At 44.3% G+C, this 11,733-nt stretch overlaps 1 protein-coding gene across 1 annotated transcript; it reads right to left on the bottom strand.

Moving 5' to 3' along the window:
- Positions 1–2,215: 2,215 nt before the first annotated feature.
- On the bottom strand, positions 2,216–2,718 carry LOC123441132 (pathogenesis-related protein PRB1-3-like). The gene has a single exon (XM_045117644.1). It carries the CDS (start codon positions 2,714–2,716, stop codon positions 2,216–2,218), a length of 501 nt encoding a protein of 166 aa, XP_044973579.1. The 5' UTR covers positions 2,717–2,718.
- Between the last annotated feature and the right edge of the window lie 9,015 nt (positions 2,719–11,733).

Here is an 11,733-nt window from a genome sequence, read left to right as displayed (position 1 = left end):
ACTCCACAGGAATCCATTCCAGCACAACGCCTACGCTCTGTACCACCGAAAGGTAAAGGGCCAGAAACCGAAATTGAAATTTGGAGCACTCACGGCGGCGCCTGCTCGGTGAAGCCTGCTCGGGGAGGAAACAGAGCTCGATCTGGAGTGCGGCGACGACGACAGTGGCTGACAGCGGCTTGGTGGCGGGCGGAAACAGAGCTCGGGGAGGAAAGAGCTCGGTCTGGTGGAGGGCGGTGGATGGATGGTGGCGGCGGCGGCAGTGGATGGTCGGTTGGGGGCGGCGGCAGTGGTTGGTTGGGAGCGGCGGCGCCGGCGATGGATGGATGGTTAGGGGCGGCGGCGGCAGTGGATGGTTGCTTGGGAGCGGCGGCGCCGGCGATGGATGGATGGTTGGGGCGGCGGCGGCTTGCGGTGGTGAGGGGTGGAGGAGCTGCGGTGGTGAGGGGTTACGCCGGCAGCGGGGGTGGGGGGCCAAACTGGAGCAGGAGCTGCGGTGGTGAGGGGTTATGCCGGCGGTGAGCTAGGTTTTGGGGGCGGCGGCGGTCGATTTGGTGGAGGCGCAGGGTGGGGATCGATTTGGTCGCGGGAGGGCCGGCGCTTCTATTTTCACAATGGGCCAAAATTTTCGTCAAGTCGCGCACTTTTTTCCTAGCTGGCGCGCGCTACCATACTGTTTCGCGCCAAAGACGGTCTCCGGCATGGGCCGGCAGACAGTGGGCCATGATTTAGTTCCTCCGGCAGATTATTTGTCGTAAAGATGTCGGCAGTGCACGTGCCGTTGTTGCTGTAGTTCTCCCGACAGTAAGGCCGCCCTAAGATTCTTATAGCGGCAGTAACAGATGTCCCGGCAGATATATTGCCCTTAGGCAGATTTTTTCCTGGCTGTTAGCTGCCCCCAATTAAGTGTTGTGGTGTAGTGTAACATAACTATTCCAAGTAAAACATTGAAGCCATTCACTAAACGGACACCTCACCAAGTCGTATAAAATAAGCGAAGACCTCACCGGATGGTTAACAATAGGCGGAGACCTCATCCGAATGAAAAAAAGTACCCAACATGTTTTTTCACCATGGATGCTGCGCCAGGCCATGCAGTAGAAAAAACATCGGTTTATGGATGCATAAATGAGCAAACCAGTGCATGATATACACGACACGCCAAACAACGACCTTCCGAGAAGATGTGGATTAGCTTCTCAAGAGGCAGCCAGTGTCGCAACATATCATGTCCTCTGTTTGAAATAACAGTACTTACTAAAACGAATATACCCATCATGTATGCATCGAACTGAATTAACTCACGATTTCGCTCAAGTGGAAGATACAAGGGAGAAATAGAGTGGGGGTTTCCAAAGATGAGGGGGCGATACCAGTTGCGCCAATTAGCGCAAATGACGGAGTTACGCTAGAAGAAACGCACGGTAATCTACTCCCAAGATCATTGACTAGGACATCTCGTGCGGCCATGGTCATTCTGGTGTTTGAGTTCTTGTCCTATTCAGGGTTGAAATTATTTTCTTGTTCCAAGCAGAACTTGTAATAGTGTAACGGTCTTATTTTGGGACATTTGATTTTTAACTTGCACCTTGATTAAGTAGAACTTTTCATGAGAGTTGTGCTCTATTAATATGGTAGTATATTATTATTTGCTATGTTATCCATATTATTGCTCATAAATCAGCGCATTTCATGTGAAAAAATTCGGGCATAGTTGCTAAACAACCTTCGATAAGCATCACTACAAGGCCACTAAAATATTTTATCAGTTTCGTTGAAGTTTGTTATTTCATTTTGAAAACACATTGCTGAAATCAGATTATTTAAAATATAAGAGACATGTATGTTTTGTTCTCTAGAACACAAACATGTTGCTTGAACTTAAGGTCTACGTGATATTGTGCTTGTTCTTTTCTCGTTCCAACTATACTAGAGACCCATCCAGAGCAAAGCCCGGATACAACCAGAATAAGAAGCTCAAATACAACAAATCAAAGATGAATCACAAGTTACAAGACAAATACCAAAACAATCAAAGCCCGGAACGATACAGGGGTGAAGGCAGGAGGGTTTCTGGACACACACACATATCGGTGACATCAATCGACCGATAATTACTTTCCAGCCCTAGAAGTATCCCTTAATTATTTATTTATGCAGCACGGTGCTATGTGCATGCATGCATACATAGCCTCATGCATACTTGGTACGTAGCCTAGTATGGAATCTGCCCAACCATGTGCGGCGGGCTGTAGCTGCAAATGACAAACACACCGGCATTGCCGTCACAGACGACAGCGCCGCAACCGATGGTCTTCGTGTCCCTCCACACCAAATTCAAGTATTCATCGCACGACTCACCCGTAGGTGCGGAGCAAGTGTTGGTGGCGTGGTCGTAGTACTGCTTCCCGGACGCCCAATAAATCACTGCGTCTATCGCATTCCATTCGGTACCAGGGGCCCGAAAGATGTTCTCTCCGTATGGACCGCCCTCCGGAGAGAGTATTGGCTGGCAGTCGGCGCGGCGCTTCTCCGCGAATGACTGCGCGTACGCCGCCACTATGGGGTCCCACGTCACCGGCCCCACACCGATGGCGGCGCGCACTTCGTTGTGGGCATTCACCATGTAGTCAGCGTCGTCATTCTGGGCGGTGACGATCATGGCGGACGTGAGGGCTAAGAGCAGTGCTGCAGCTAGCTTTGGAGAGTACTCCATCACTAATGCTACCTTAGGGAATGAAGGAAAGAAGTGCGTGTGTGTAATGATGGATGAGATTTGCTGTCACCGTGAGTTGTGTATTTATGCTAGCTCGATGGGTTGCTTTAGCTAATCTTAGAGCCATTATTATCCTCCTATCAGTAGGGAAACAAGAATATCCACTTGTACGTACGGGGAAAATTCCATAAGCGGAGACCTCAGTTGTTCGAAAAAATAAAATAAACGGAGACTTCATCAGTTTGAAAACTTAACCTGTCTTAACCTGATTTGTTCTGGCGCGCGGTAGGTGTGATAAAACAATATCGACTTTCCATTTTGAAAACTTAAAGCCAATCAGTACGCGAAGACTTCACCATGTCGTCAAAAATAAGCCAAGACCTCACCCGGTCATAAAAAAAATAAGTAGAGCCCTCATTAATTTATAAAAAGTAACCAACATGCTATGTCACCCTGAATGCTGCGTCAAGCCCTGCTGTAGAAAAAGCATCGATTCATGGAAGCATAAATAAGCAAAGCATTGCCTATTACACATGGTATGCCACATAATAATATTCCGAGCAGATGTGGATTAGCTTCTCAAGAAGCAACCTGTGTACAGCAAATCGTGCCCTATTTGAAGCAGCAATACGTACTAGGTTGAATATACCAACCATGTATGCATCCAATTGAATTAATTAACGATTTTTTCAAGTGGAAGGGACATTGGAGAAAGGGAGAGCTGGATCCCCAAACATGAGAGGTCGATCCTAGCTTTAGTGATACTAGATGACCAGTTTCGTCAATTGGCGCAAATGGCGGAGTTACTCAAAAAGAAATGAATGGTAATCTATTCCCAAGATTATCGACTTCAAAAATAAGAAATTGTGATAATCAGAATATACATTTTAGGTGGTGAATTATCGATATATTTATTCCATGTAAGAACTAAAGCCACTCAGTAAGCGAAGACCTCATTAGGTTGTATAAAATAAGCAGAGACCTCACCGAATCGCAAAAATCAGCAAAGACATCATCCCTTTGAAAAAGCAAGCAACATGTTGTGTCACTGTGCATGCTGCGTGATGCCCTGCTGTAGGAAAAGCATCGATTCATGGATGCATACAAAAACAAACAAGTGCCTATTACACACAGCACACCACACAACGACCTTCTGAGCATATGTGGATTATCTTCTCAAGGGGCAGCCTGTGTCGCAGCAGATCATGCCCTCTATTTGAAGCAGCAGTGCATACTTGAATGACTATACCCATCATTTATACATCCAATGGAATTAATTCACATTTCACTCAGGTGGAAGAGACATGGGCGAAAGAGAGTTGGGGTCGCCAAACGTGAGGGCAAGATCCTAGCTTTAATGATACAAAATGACCCGTTGCGTCAATTGGCGCAAATGGTAGAGTTACGTGAGAGAAATTTATGGTAATCTATTCCTAAGATCATTGACTTCAAAAATAAATAAGCGAGATCTTCGTAATATATGCTCTAGGTGGTGAGGTATTAACACTACACCACAACACTAATGCAACGGCATGTAAACTGCCCTGAGAAACCACTTTAAGCGGCACACTATCTGCCGGGGAAGTATTTCTCCTCGCAGGCAGAACCGCCACGAGAACCGCTGCCGGGGATCACTTCTCCCGGCAGATAAAATATTCCCAGCAGTCCCACTGCCCTAGTACATTTATTTGCCGGCAGTTTCTATTCTCCCGGCAGATCAGGCAAGACACGTGGACTACCAGTTACTGGCAGTCTAACTGCCGGCAGAAGATTGTTGACCCGGCAGTTATTTTGCCAGCATGTACATTTCACTACCTAATTGTTCTGGGCATCCCCTATGTAATATCCATCTAGTATGTTCAGTCAGCAGCACAACCATAATATCAGGCCTATGCCAGCCAGCAGCACAACCATAATATCAGCCAACAGCACAACCATAATATCAGGCCTCATCCAGAAATAATATACATATATGTTTTGCCAGCATGTACATAACACTTCAATCAAAATAATATCAGGCCTCATCCAGAACCTTAAAATGTCATTGGATAAACATAACAACCATAATATACATATAAGGAGGTTGTGCCACAAAACGTACAACACACATATGTTTTAAAATGTGTCACACAACCAACAAAATGAAATAGTGCGACAAATGGAGAAATACATGTTTCTGGGTGTGCCACACAACCAAAATGAGCATATGGCTTATCAACCAGCAAAATGAACGGAGCAAGTGTGTCTAGGTTTCACAAACTAAACAAGCATATTACATAAAACTATTGTAGGTCTTCCAAATCTTCAGGAGCTTGAAAATCTTCCAAATCTTCATCAACTTGTGCACCTTTGGGAAACCTGCAACAGATAGGATACTCAATAGCAGTGGTGGAGCTTGAAAGGAAAAGTTGGGCGGGCCAAATAAAAGAAGAGCACAAAATATTTCAAATTCTGAAGCATATATACGATTCTGTCATCAGACTCGAAAACAAATCAATTCTTCTCTGAGTGTCATGGTGCGATTTTTTCATCTGATTAGAAAATTAATTAAGCATATGCATGACTAGCAAATAGCTGTGGCGCTGCTTGCAAGCTGCTACATGCTCGAGAGCAAGACCTTGGAGGCTTTCAGGCTTTGGATATAATAATATATGAGATGGCTGGTTGTCAGTGGACTGTAGATTTTTTTTTTTGAGGGAAGTCAGTGGACTGTAGATGGGCTGACAACCAAAACATACTAGCAAATCCATAGAAATCTATAGAAATCCTGGGCAACTAAGAGAAACATGTATATTACCTCCTTACTGCTTGTGGTCGCATTCCTGCTTTTTCCATGGACTTGTCCACTTCCAACTACATACAGAGAAGCAAAGCTTTTTCAGCAATCAACCATCATAATCATTGGTAGGTTTAATCATAAGAAAATAAGAACAAAATCTCACATGCTTGTATGGCCATACGATACATCGCCCTTGAGCTTGCCCCATGGTGGTCGTGTTCCCAACACCATGAGGTAGTATAACATCCCTTTTTATTACATAGTTCACGGAAACCTCACAATATTCAGAGCGAAGCTCCTGACCACCTACCTCTTTTCTCCGATCAATTGACAGAATGGTTGCTTTTGCCACTGGGATACTATGATCTCGATAAACATTATACATGATCTCATCCTTTCCTTTCTGAGTAAGCATGAAAAAGAACTCAGATAAGCGAAAGTGTCTTTGTCATCCTAAACAAAAAAGAGCAACAAAATATAAACAAAGTACTGTTGGAAATATGCCATGGAGGCAATAATAATTAGTTATTATTATATTTCTTTGTTCATGATAATCGTTTATTATCCATGTTATAATTGTATTGATTGGAAACACAATCTTGTGTGGATACATAGAAAAAACACTGTCCCTAGTAAGCCTCTAGATGACTAGCTCGTTGATCAAAGATGGTCAAGGTTTCCTGACCATAGGCAAGTGTTGTTACTTGATAACGGGATCACATCATTAGGAGAATCATGTGATGGACTAGACCCAAACTAATAGACGTAGGATGTTGATCGTGTCATTTTGTTGCTACTGTTTTCTGCGTGTCAAGTATTTGTTCCTATGACCATGAGATCATATAACTCACTGACACCGGAGGAATGCTTTGTGTGTATCAAACGTCGCAACGTAACTGGGTGACTATAAAGATGCTCTACAGGTATCTCCGAAGGTGTTCGTTGAGTTAGTATGGATCAAGACTGGGATTTGTCACTCCGTATGACGGAGAGGTATCTCGGGGCCCACTCGGTAATACAACATCACGCACAAGCCTTGCAAGCAATGTGACTTAGTGTAAGTTACGGGATCTTGTATTACGGAACGAGTAAAGAAACTTGCCGGTAAACGAGATTGAAATAGGTATGCGGATACTGACGATTGAATCTCACGCAAGTAACATGCCGAAGGACAAAGGGAATGACATACGGGATTATATGAACCCTTGGCACTGAGGTTCAAACGATAAGATCTTCGTAGAATATGTAGAATCCAATATGGGCATCCAGGTCCCGCTATTGGATATTGACCGAGGAGTCTCTCGGGTCATGTCTACATAGTTCTCGAACCCGCAGGGTCTCCACACTTAAGGTTCGACGTTGTTTTATGCGTATTTGAGTTATATGGTTGGTTACTGAATGTTGTTCGGAGTCCCGGATGAGATCACGGACGTCACGAGGGTTTCCGGAATGGTCCGGAAACGAAGATTGATATATAGGATGACCTCATTTGGTTACCGGAAGGTTTTCGTGCATTACCGGAAAAGTTTCGGGCTCATCGGTAGTGTACTGGTAGTGCCGGGAGGGGTGCCGGGGACATCAGGAGGGGTGTCACGCCCCAAGGGGTCTCATGGGCTATGGGAAGAGATAAACCAGCCCCTAGTGGGCTGGAATAAGTTCCCACTACGGCCCATAAGGTTGGAGAAGGAAAAAACACAAGGTGGAAAGAGTTTCCAAGTGGGAAGGTGGAATCCTACTCCAAGTAGGATTGGAGTACAACTCCTCCACCTCCAATTTCGGCCAAACCTTTAGGTTTTGAGGCTGCCTCCTCCCCTCCCTCCCTCCTATATATAGTGGGGTTTTAGGGCTGATTTGAGACAACTTTTGCCACGGCAGCCCGACCACATACCTCCACGGTTTTACCTCTAGATCGCGTTTCTGCGGAGCTCGAGCGGAGCCCTGCTGAGATTAGATCACCACCAACCTCCGGAGCGCCGTCATGCTACCAGAGCACTCATCTACCTCTCCGTCTCTCTTGCTGGATCAAGAAGGCCGAGATCATCGTCGAGCTGTACGTGTGCTGAACGCGGAGGTGCCGTCCGTTCGGCACTAGATCGGAGCGGATCGTGGGACGGATCGCGGGACGGTTCGTGGGACGGTTCGCAGGGCGGATCGAGGAACGTGAATACGTTCCACTACATCAACCGCGTTTGTTAACGCTTCTGCTGTGCGATCTACAAGGGTACCTAGATCGGAAATCCCCTCTCGTAGATGGACATCACCATGATAGGTCTTCGTGCACGTAGGACAATTTTTGTTTCTCATGCGACGTTCCCCATCAGTGGCATCATGAGCTAGGTTCATGCGTAGATGTCTTCTCGAGTAGAACACAAAAGTTTTTGTGGGCGGTGATGTGCGTTTTGCTTCCCTCCTTAGTCTTTTCTTGATTCCGCGGTATTGTTGGATCGAAGCGGCTCGGACCGACATTACTCGTACGCTTACGAGAGACTGGTTTCATCGCTACGAGTAACTCCGTTGCTCAAAGATGACTGGCGAGTGTCGGTTTCTCAAACTTTAGTTGAATCGGATTTGACCGAGGAGGTCCTTGGATGAGGTTAAATAGCAATTCATATATCTTCGTTGTGGTGTTTGCGTAAGTAAGATGCGATCCTACTAGATACCCTTGGTCACCACGTAAAACATGCAACAACAATTAGAGGACGTCTAACTTGTTTTTGCAGGTATGCTTGTGATGTGATATGGCCAACGATGTGATGTGATATATTGGATGTATGAGATGATCATGTTGTAATAGTTAATTTCGACTTGCACGTCGATGGTACGACAACCGACAGGAGCCATAGGGTTGTCTTTAAACTAGCATTTGTGCTTGCAGATGCGTTTACTATATTGCTAGGACGTAGCTTTAGTAGTAATAGCATGAGTAGCACGACAACCCCGATGGCGACACGTTGATGGAGATCATGATGATGGAGATCATGGTGTGACGCCGGTGATAAGAAGATTGTGCCGGTGCTTTGGTGATGGAGATCAAGAAGCACATGATGATGGCCATATCATGTCACTTATGAATTGCATGTGATGTTAATCCTTTATGCAGCTTATCTTGCTTAGAACGACGGTAGCATTATAAGGTGATCTTTCACTAAAATTTCAAGACGAAATTGTGTTCTCCCCGCCTGTGCACCGTTGCGACAGTTCTTCGTTTCGAGACACCACGTGATGATCGGGTGTGATAGACTCAACGTTCACATACAACGGGTGCAAAACAGTTGCACACGCGGAACACTCGGGTTAAGCTTGACGAGCCTAGCATGTGCAGACGTGGCCTCGGAACACATGAGACCGAAAGGTCGAGCATGAATCGTATAGTTGATATGATTAGCATAGAGATGCTTACCACTGAAACTATTCTAGACTCACGTGATGATCGGACTTGAGATAGTGGATTTGGATCATGTACCACTCAAATGACTAGAGAGATGTACTTTTTGAGTGGGAGTTCTTAAGTAATATGATTAATTGAACTAACTGTCATGAACATAGTCTAATGGTCTTTGCGAATTATGATGTAGCTTGCGCTATAGCTCTACTATTTTTATATGTTCCTAGAGAAAATTTAGTTGAAAGTTGATAGTAGCAAACTTTGCAGACTCAGTTTGTAAAGCCGAGGATTGTCCTCGTTGCTGCGCAGAAGGCTTATGTCCTTAATGCACCACTCGGTGTGCTGCACCTCGAGCGTCGTCTGTAGATGTGGTGAACATCCGACATACACGTTTCTGATGACTACACGATAGTTCAGTACAAAATACTTAATGGCTTAGAAGCAAGGCGCCGAAGACATTTTGAAACGTTACGGAACATAAGAGATGTTCTAAAGAGATGAAATTGTGATTTCATGCTTGTGCCCTTGTTAAGAGGTATGAGACCTCCGACAAGATTCTTTGTCCACGAAGTAGAGGAGAAAAGCTCAATCATTGAGCGTGTGCTCAGATTATCTGAGTACGACCATCGCTTGAATCAAGTGGGAGTTGATCTTCCAGATAAGATAGTGATGGTTCTCCAAAGTCAATGCCACCAAGCTGTGAGAGCTTCGTGATAAACTATAACATATCAAGGATAGATACAATGATCCTTGAGAGATTCGTGATGTTTGACACTGCGAAAGTAGAAATCAAGAAGGAGCATCAATAGTTGATGGTTAGTAAAACCACTAAGTTTCGAGAAAGGTAAGGGATAGAAGGGATACTTCGTGAAACGGCAAAGCAGTTGCTGCCCTAATGAAGAGACCCCAGATTAAACCCAAGCCCGGGACTAAGTGCTTCTGTTATGAGGGGAACGGTCACTGAGGCTGAGCAACTCTAGATACTTGGTAGATAAGAAGGCTGGCAAAAGTCGAAAGAAGTATATTTGATATACATGATGTTGATGTGTACTTTACTAGTACTTCTAGTAGCACGAGGGTATTGGATACCGGTTTGGTTGCTAAGTGATTAGTAACACGAAATGAAAGCTACGGCATAAACGGAGACTAGCTAAAGGCGAGGTGACGATACGTGTTGGAAGTGTTTCCAAGGTTGATATGATCAAACATCGCACACTCCCTCTACCATCGGGATTGGTGTTAAACCTAAATAATTGTTATTTGGTGCTTGCGTTAAGCATAAACATGATTGGATCGTGTTTATTGCAATACGATTATTCATTTAAAGAGAATAATGGTTACTCTATTTGCTTGAATAATCACCTTCAATGGTTTATTGAATCTCGATCGTATTGTTACACATGTTCATGATATTGGTGCCAAAAGATACGAGGTAATGATGATAGTACCACTTACTTGTGGCACTGTTGCTTGAGTCATGTTGGTATAAATTGCATGAAGAGGCTCCATGCTGATGGATCTTTATACTCACTTGATTTTGAATCACTAGTGACATGCAAATCATACCACATGAGCAAGGCCTTGTTTTCATTGAGATGAAACAAGATAGTAACTTGTTGGAAGTGATACATTTTGATGTATGAAGTCCAATGGGTGCTGAGGCACGCAGTGGATATCATTATGTTCTTACTTCAATGACAATTTGAGTAGATACAAGAGTATTATTTAATGAATCATAAGTCCGAAATATTGAAAAGTTCAATTCTGTTTCAGGAGTGAAGTTCGTCGTAACAAGAGGATAAAGTGTCTACGATATGATCATAGAAATGAATATCTGAGTTACGAGTTTTGGTACGCAGTTAAGACAATGTGGAAATTGTTTCGCAGTTCATGCCACCTGGAACATCATAGTGTGATGATGTGTCTGAACGTCATAGCCACGCACTATTTGGTATGGTGCATGCTATGATGTCTCTTATCGAATTACCACTATCGTTTATGGGTTATGCATTAGAGACAGTCGCATTCACATTAAATAGGGCACCGTGTATTTCCGTTGAGATGACACAGTATAGACTGAGGTTTAGAGAAATCTAAACTATCGTTTCTTGAAAGTTTGGGGCTTCGACACTTATGTGAAAAAGTTTCAGTCTGATAAAGCTCGAACCCAAAGCGGATAAATGCATCTTCATAGGATATCCAAAACAGTTGGGTACATCTCCTATCTCAGATCCGAAAGCAAAGTGTTTGTTTCTAGAAACGGATCCTTTCTCGAGGAAAGGTTTCTCTCGAAAGAATTGAGTGGGAGGGTGGTAGAACTCGATGAGGTTATTGAACCATCACTTCAACCAGTGTGTAGCAGGGCGTAGGAAGTTGTTCCTGTGGCGCCTACACCAATTGAAGTGAAAGCTGATGATGGTGATCATCGAGCATCGGATCAAGTTACTACAAGCCTCGTAGGTTGACAAGGTCGCGTACTACTGCAGAGTGGTACGGTAACCCTGTCTTGGAGGTCATGTTGTTGAGCAACAGTGAACCTACGAGTTATGGAGAAAGCAATGGTGGGCCCGGATTCCGACAAATGGCTGGAAGCCATGAAATCCGAGAGAGGATCCATGTATGAAAACAAAAGTGTAGACTTTGGAAGAACTACTTGATAGTCATGGGACTATTGAGTAAAGATGGATCTTTAAAAGGAAGACAGACGATGATGGTGATAAGTCACTATTATGAAAAGCTCGACTTATCGCAAAGATGTTTCCGACATGATCAAACAGTTGACTATGGTGAGACTTTCTCACTCGTAGCGATGCTAAAAGTCGGTTAGAATTATGTTAGTAGTTGTTGCATTAT

This window comes from Hordeum vulgare, chromosome 3H, assembly GCF_904849725.1.
Source record: "Hordeum vulgare subsp. vulgare chromosome 3H, MorexV3_pseudomolecules_assembly, whole genome shotgun sequence".
Taxonomy (NCBI): Eukaryota; Viridiplantae; Streptophyta; class Magnoliopsida; order Poales; family Poaceae; genus Hordeum; species Hordeum vulgare.
Note: the sequence above shows the minus strand (reverse complement) of the source record. Positions and strands in the feature narration are given on the sequence as shown.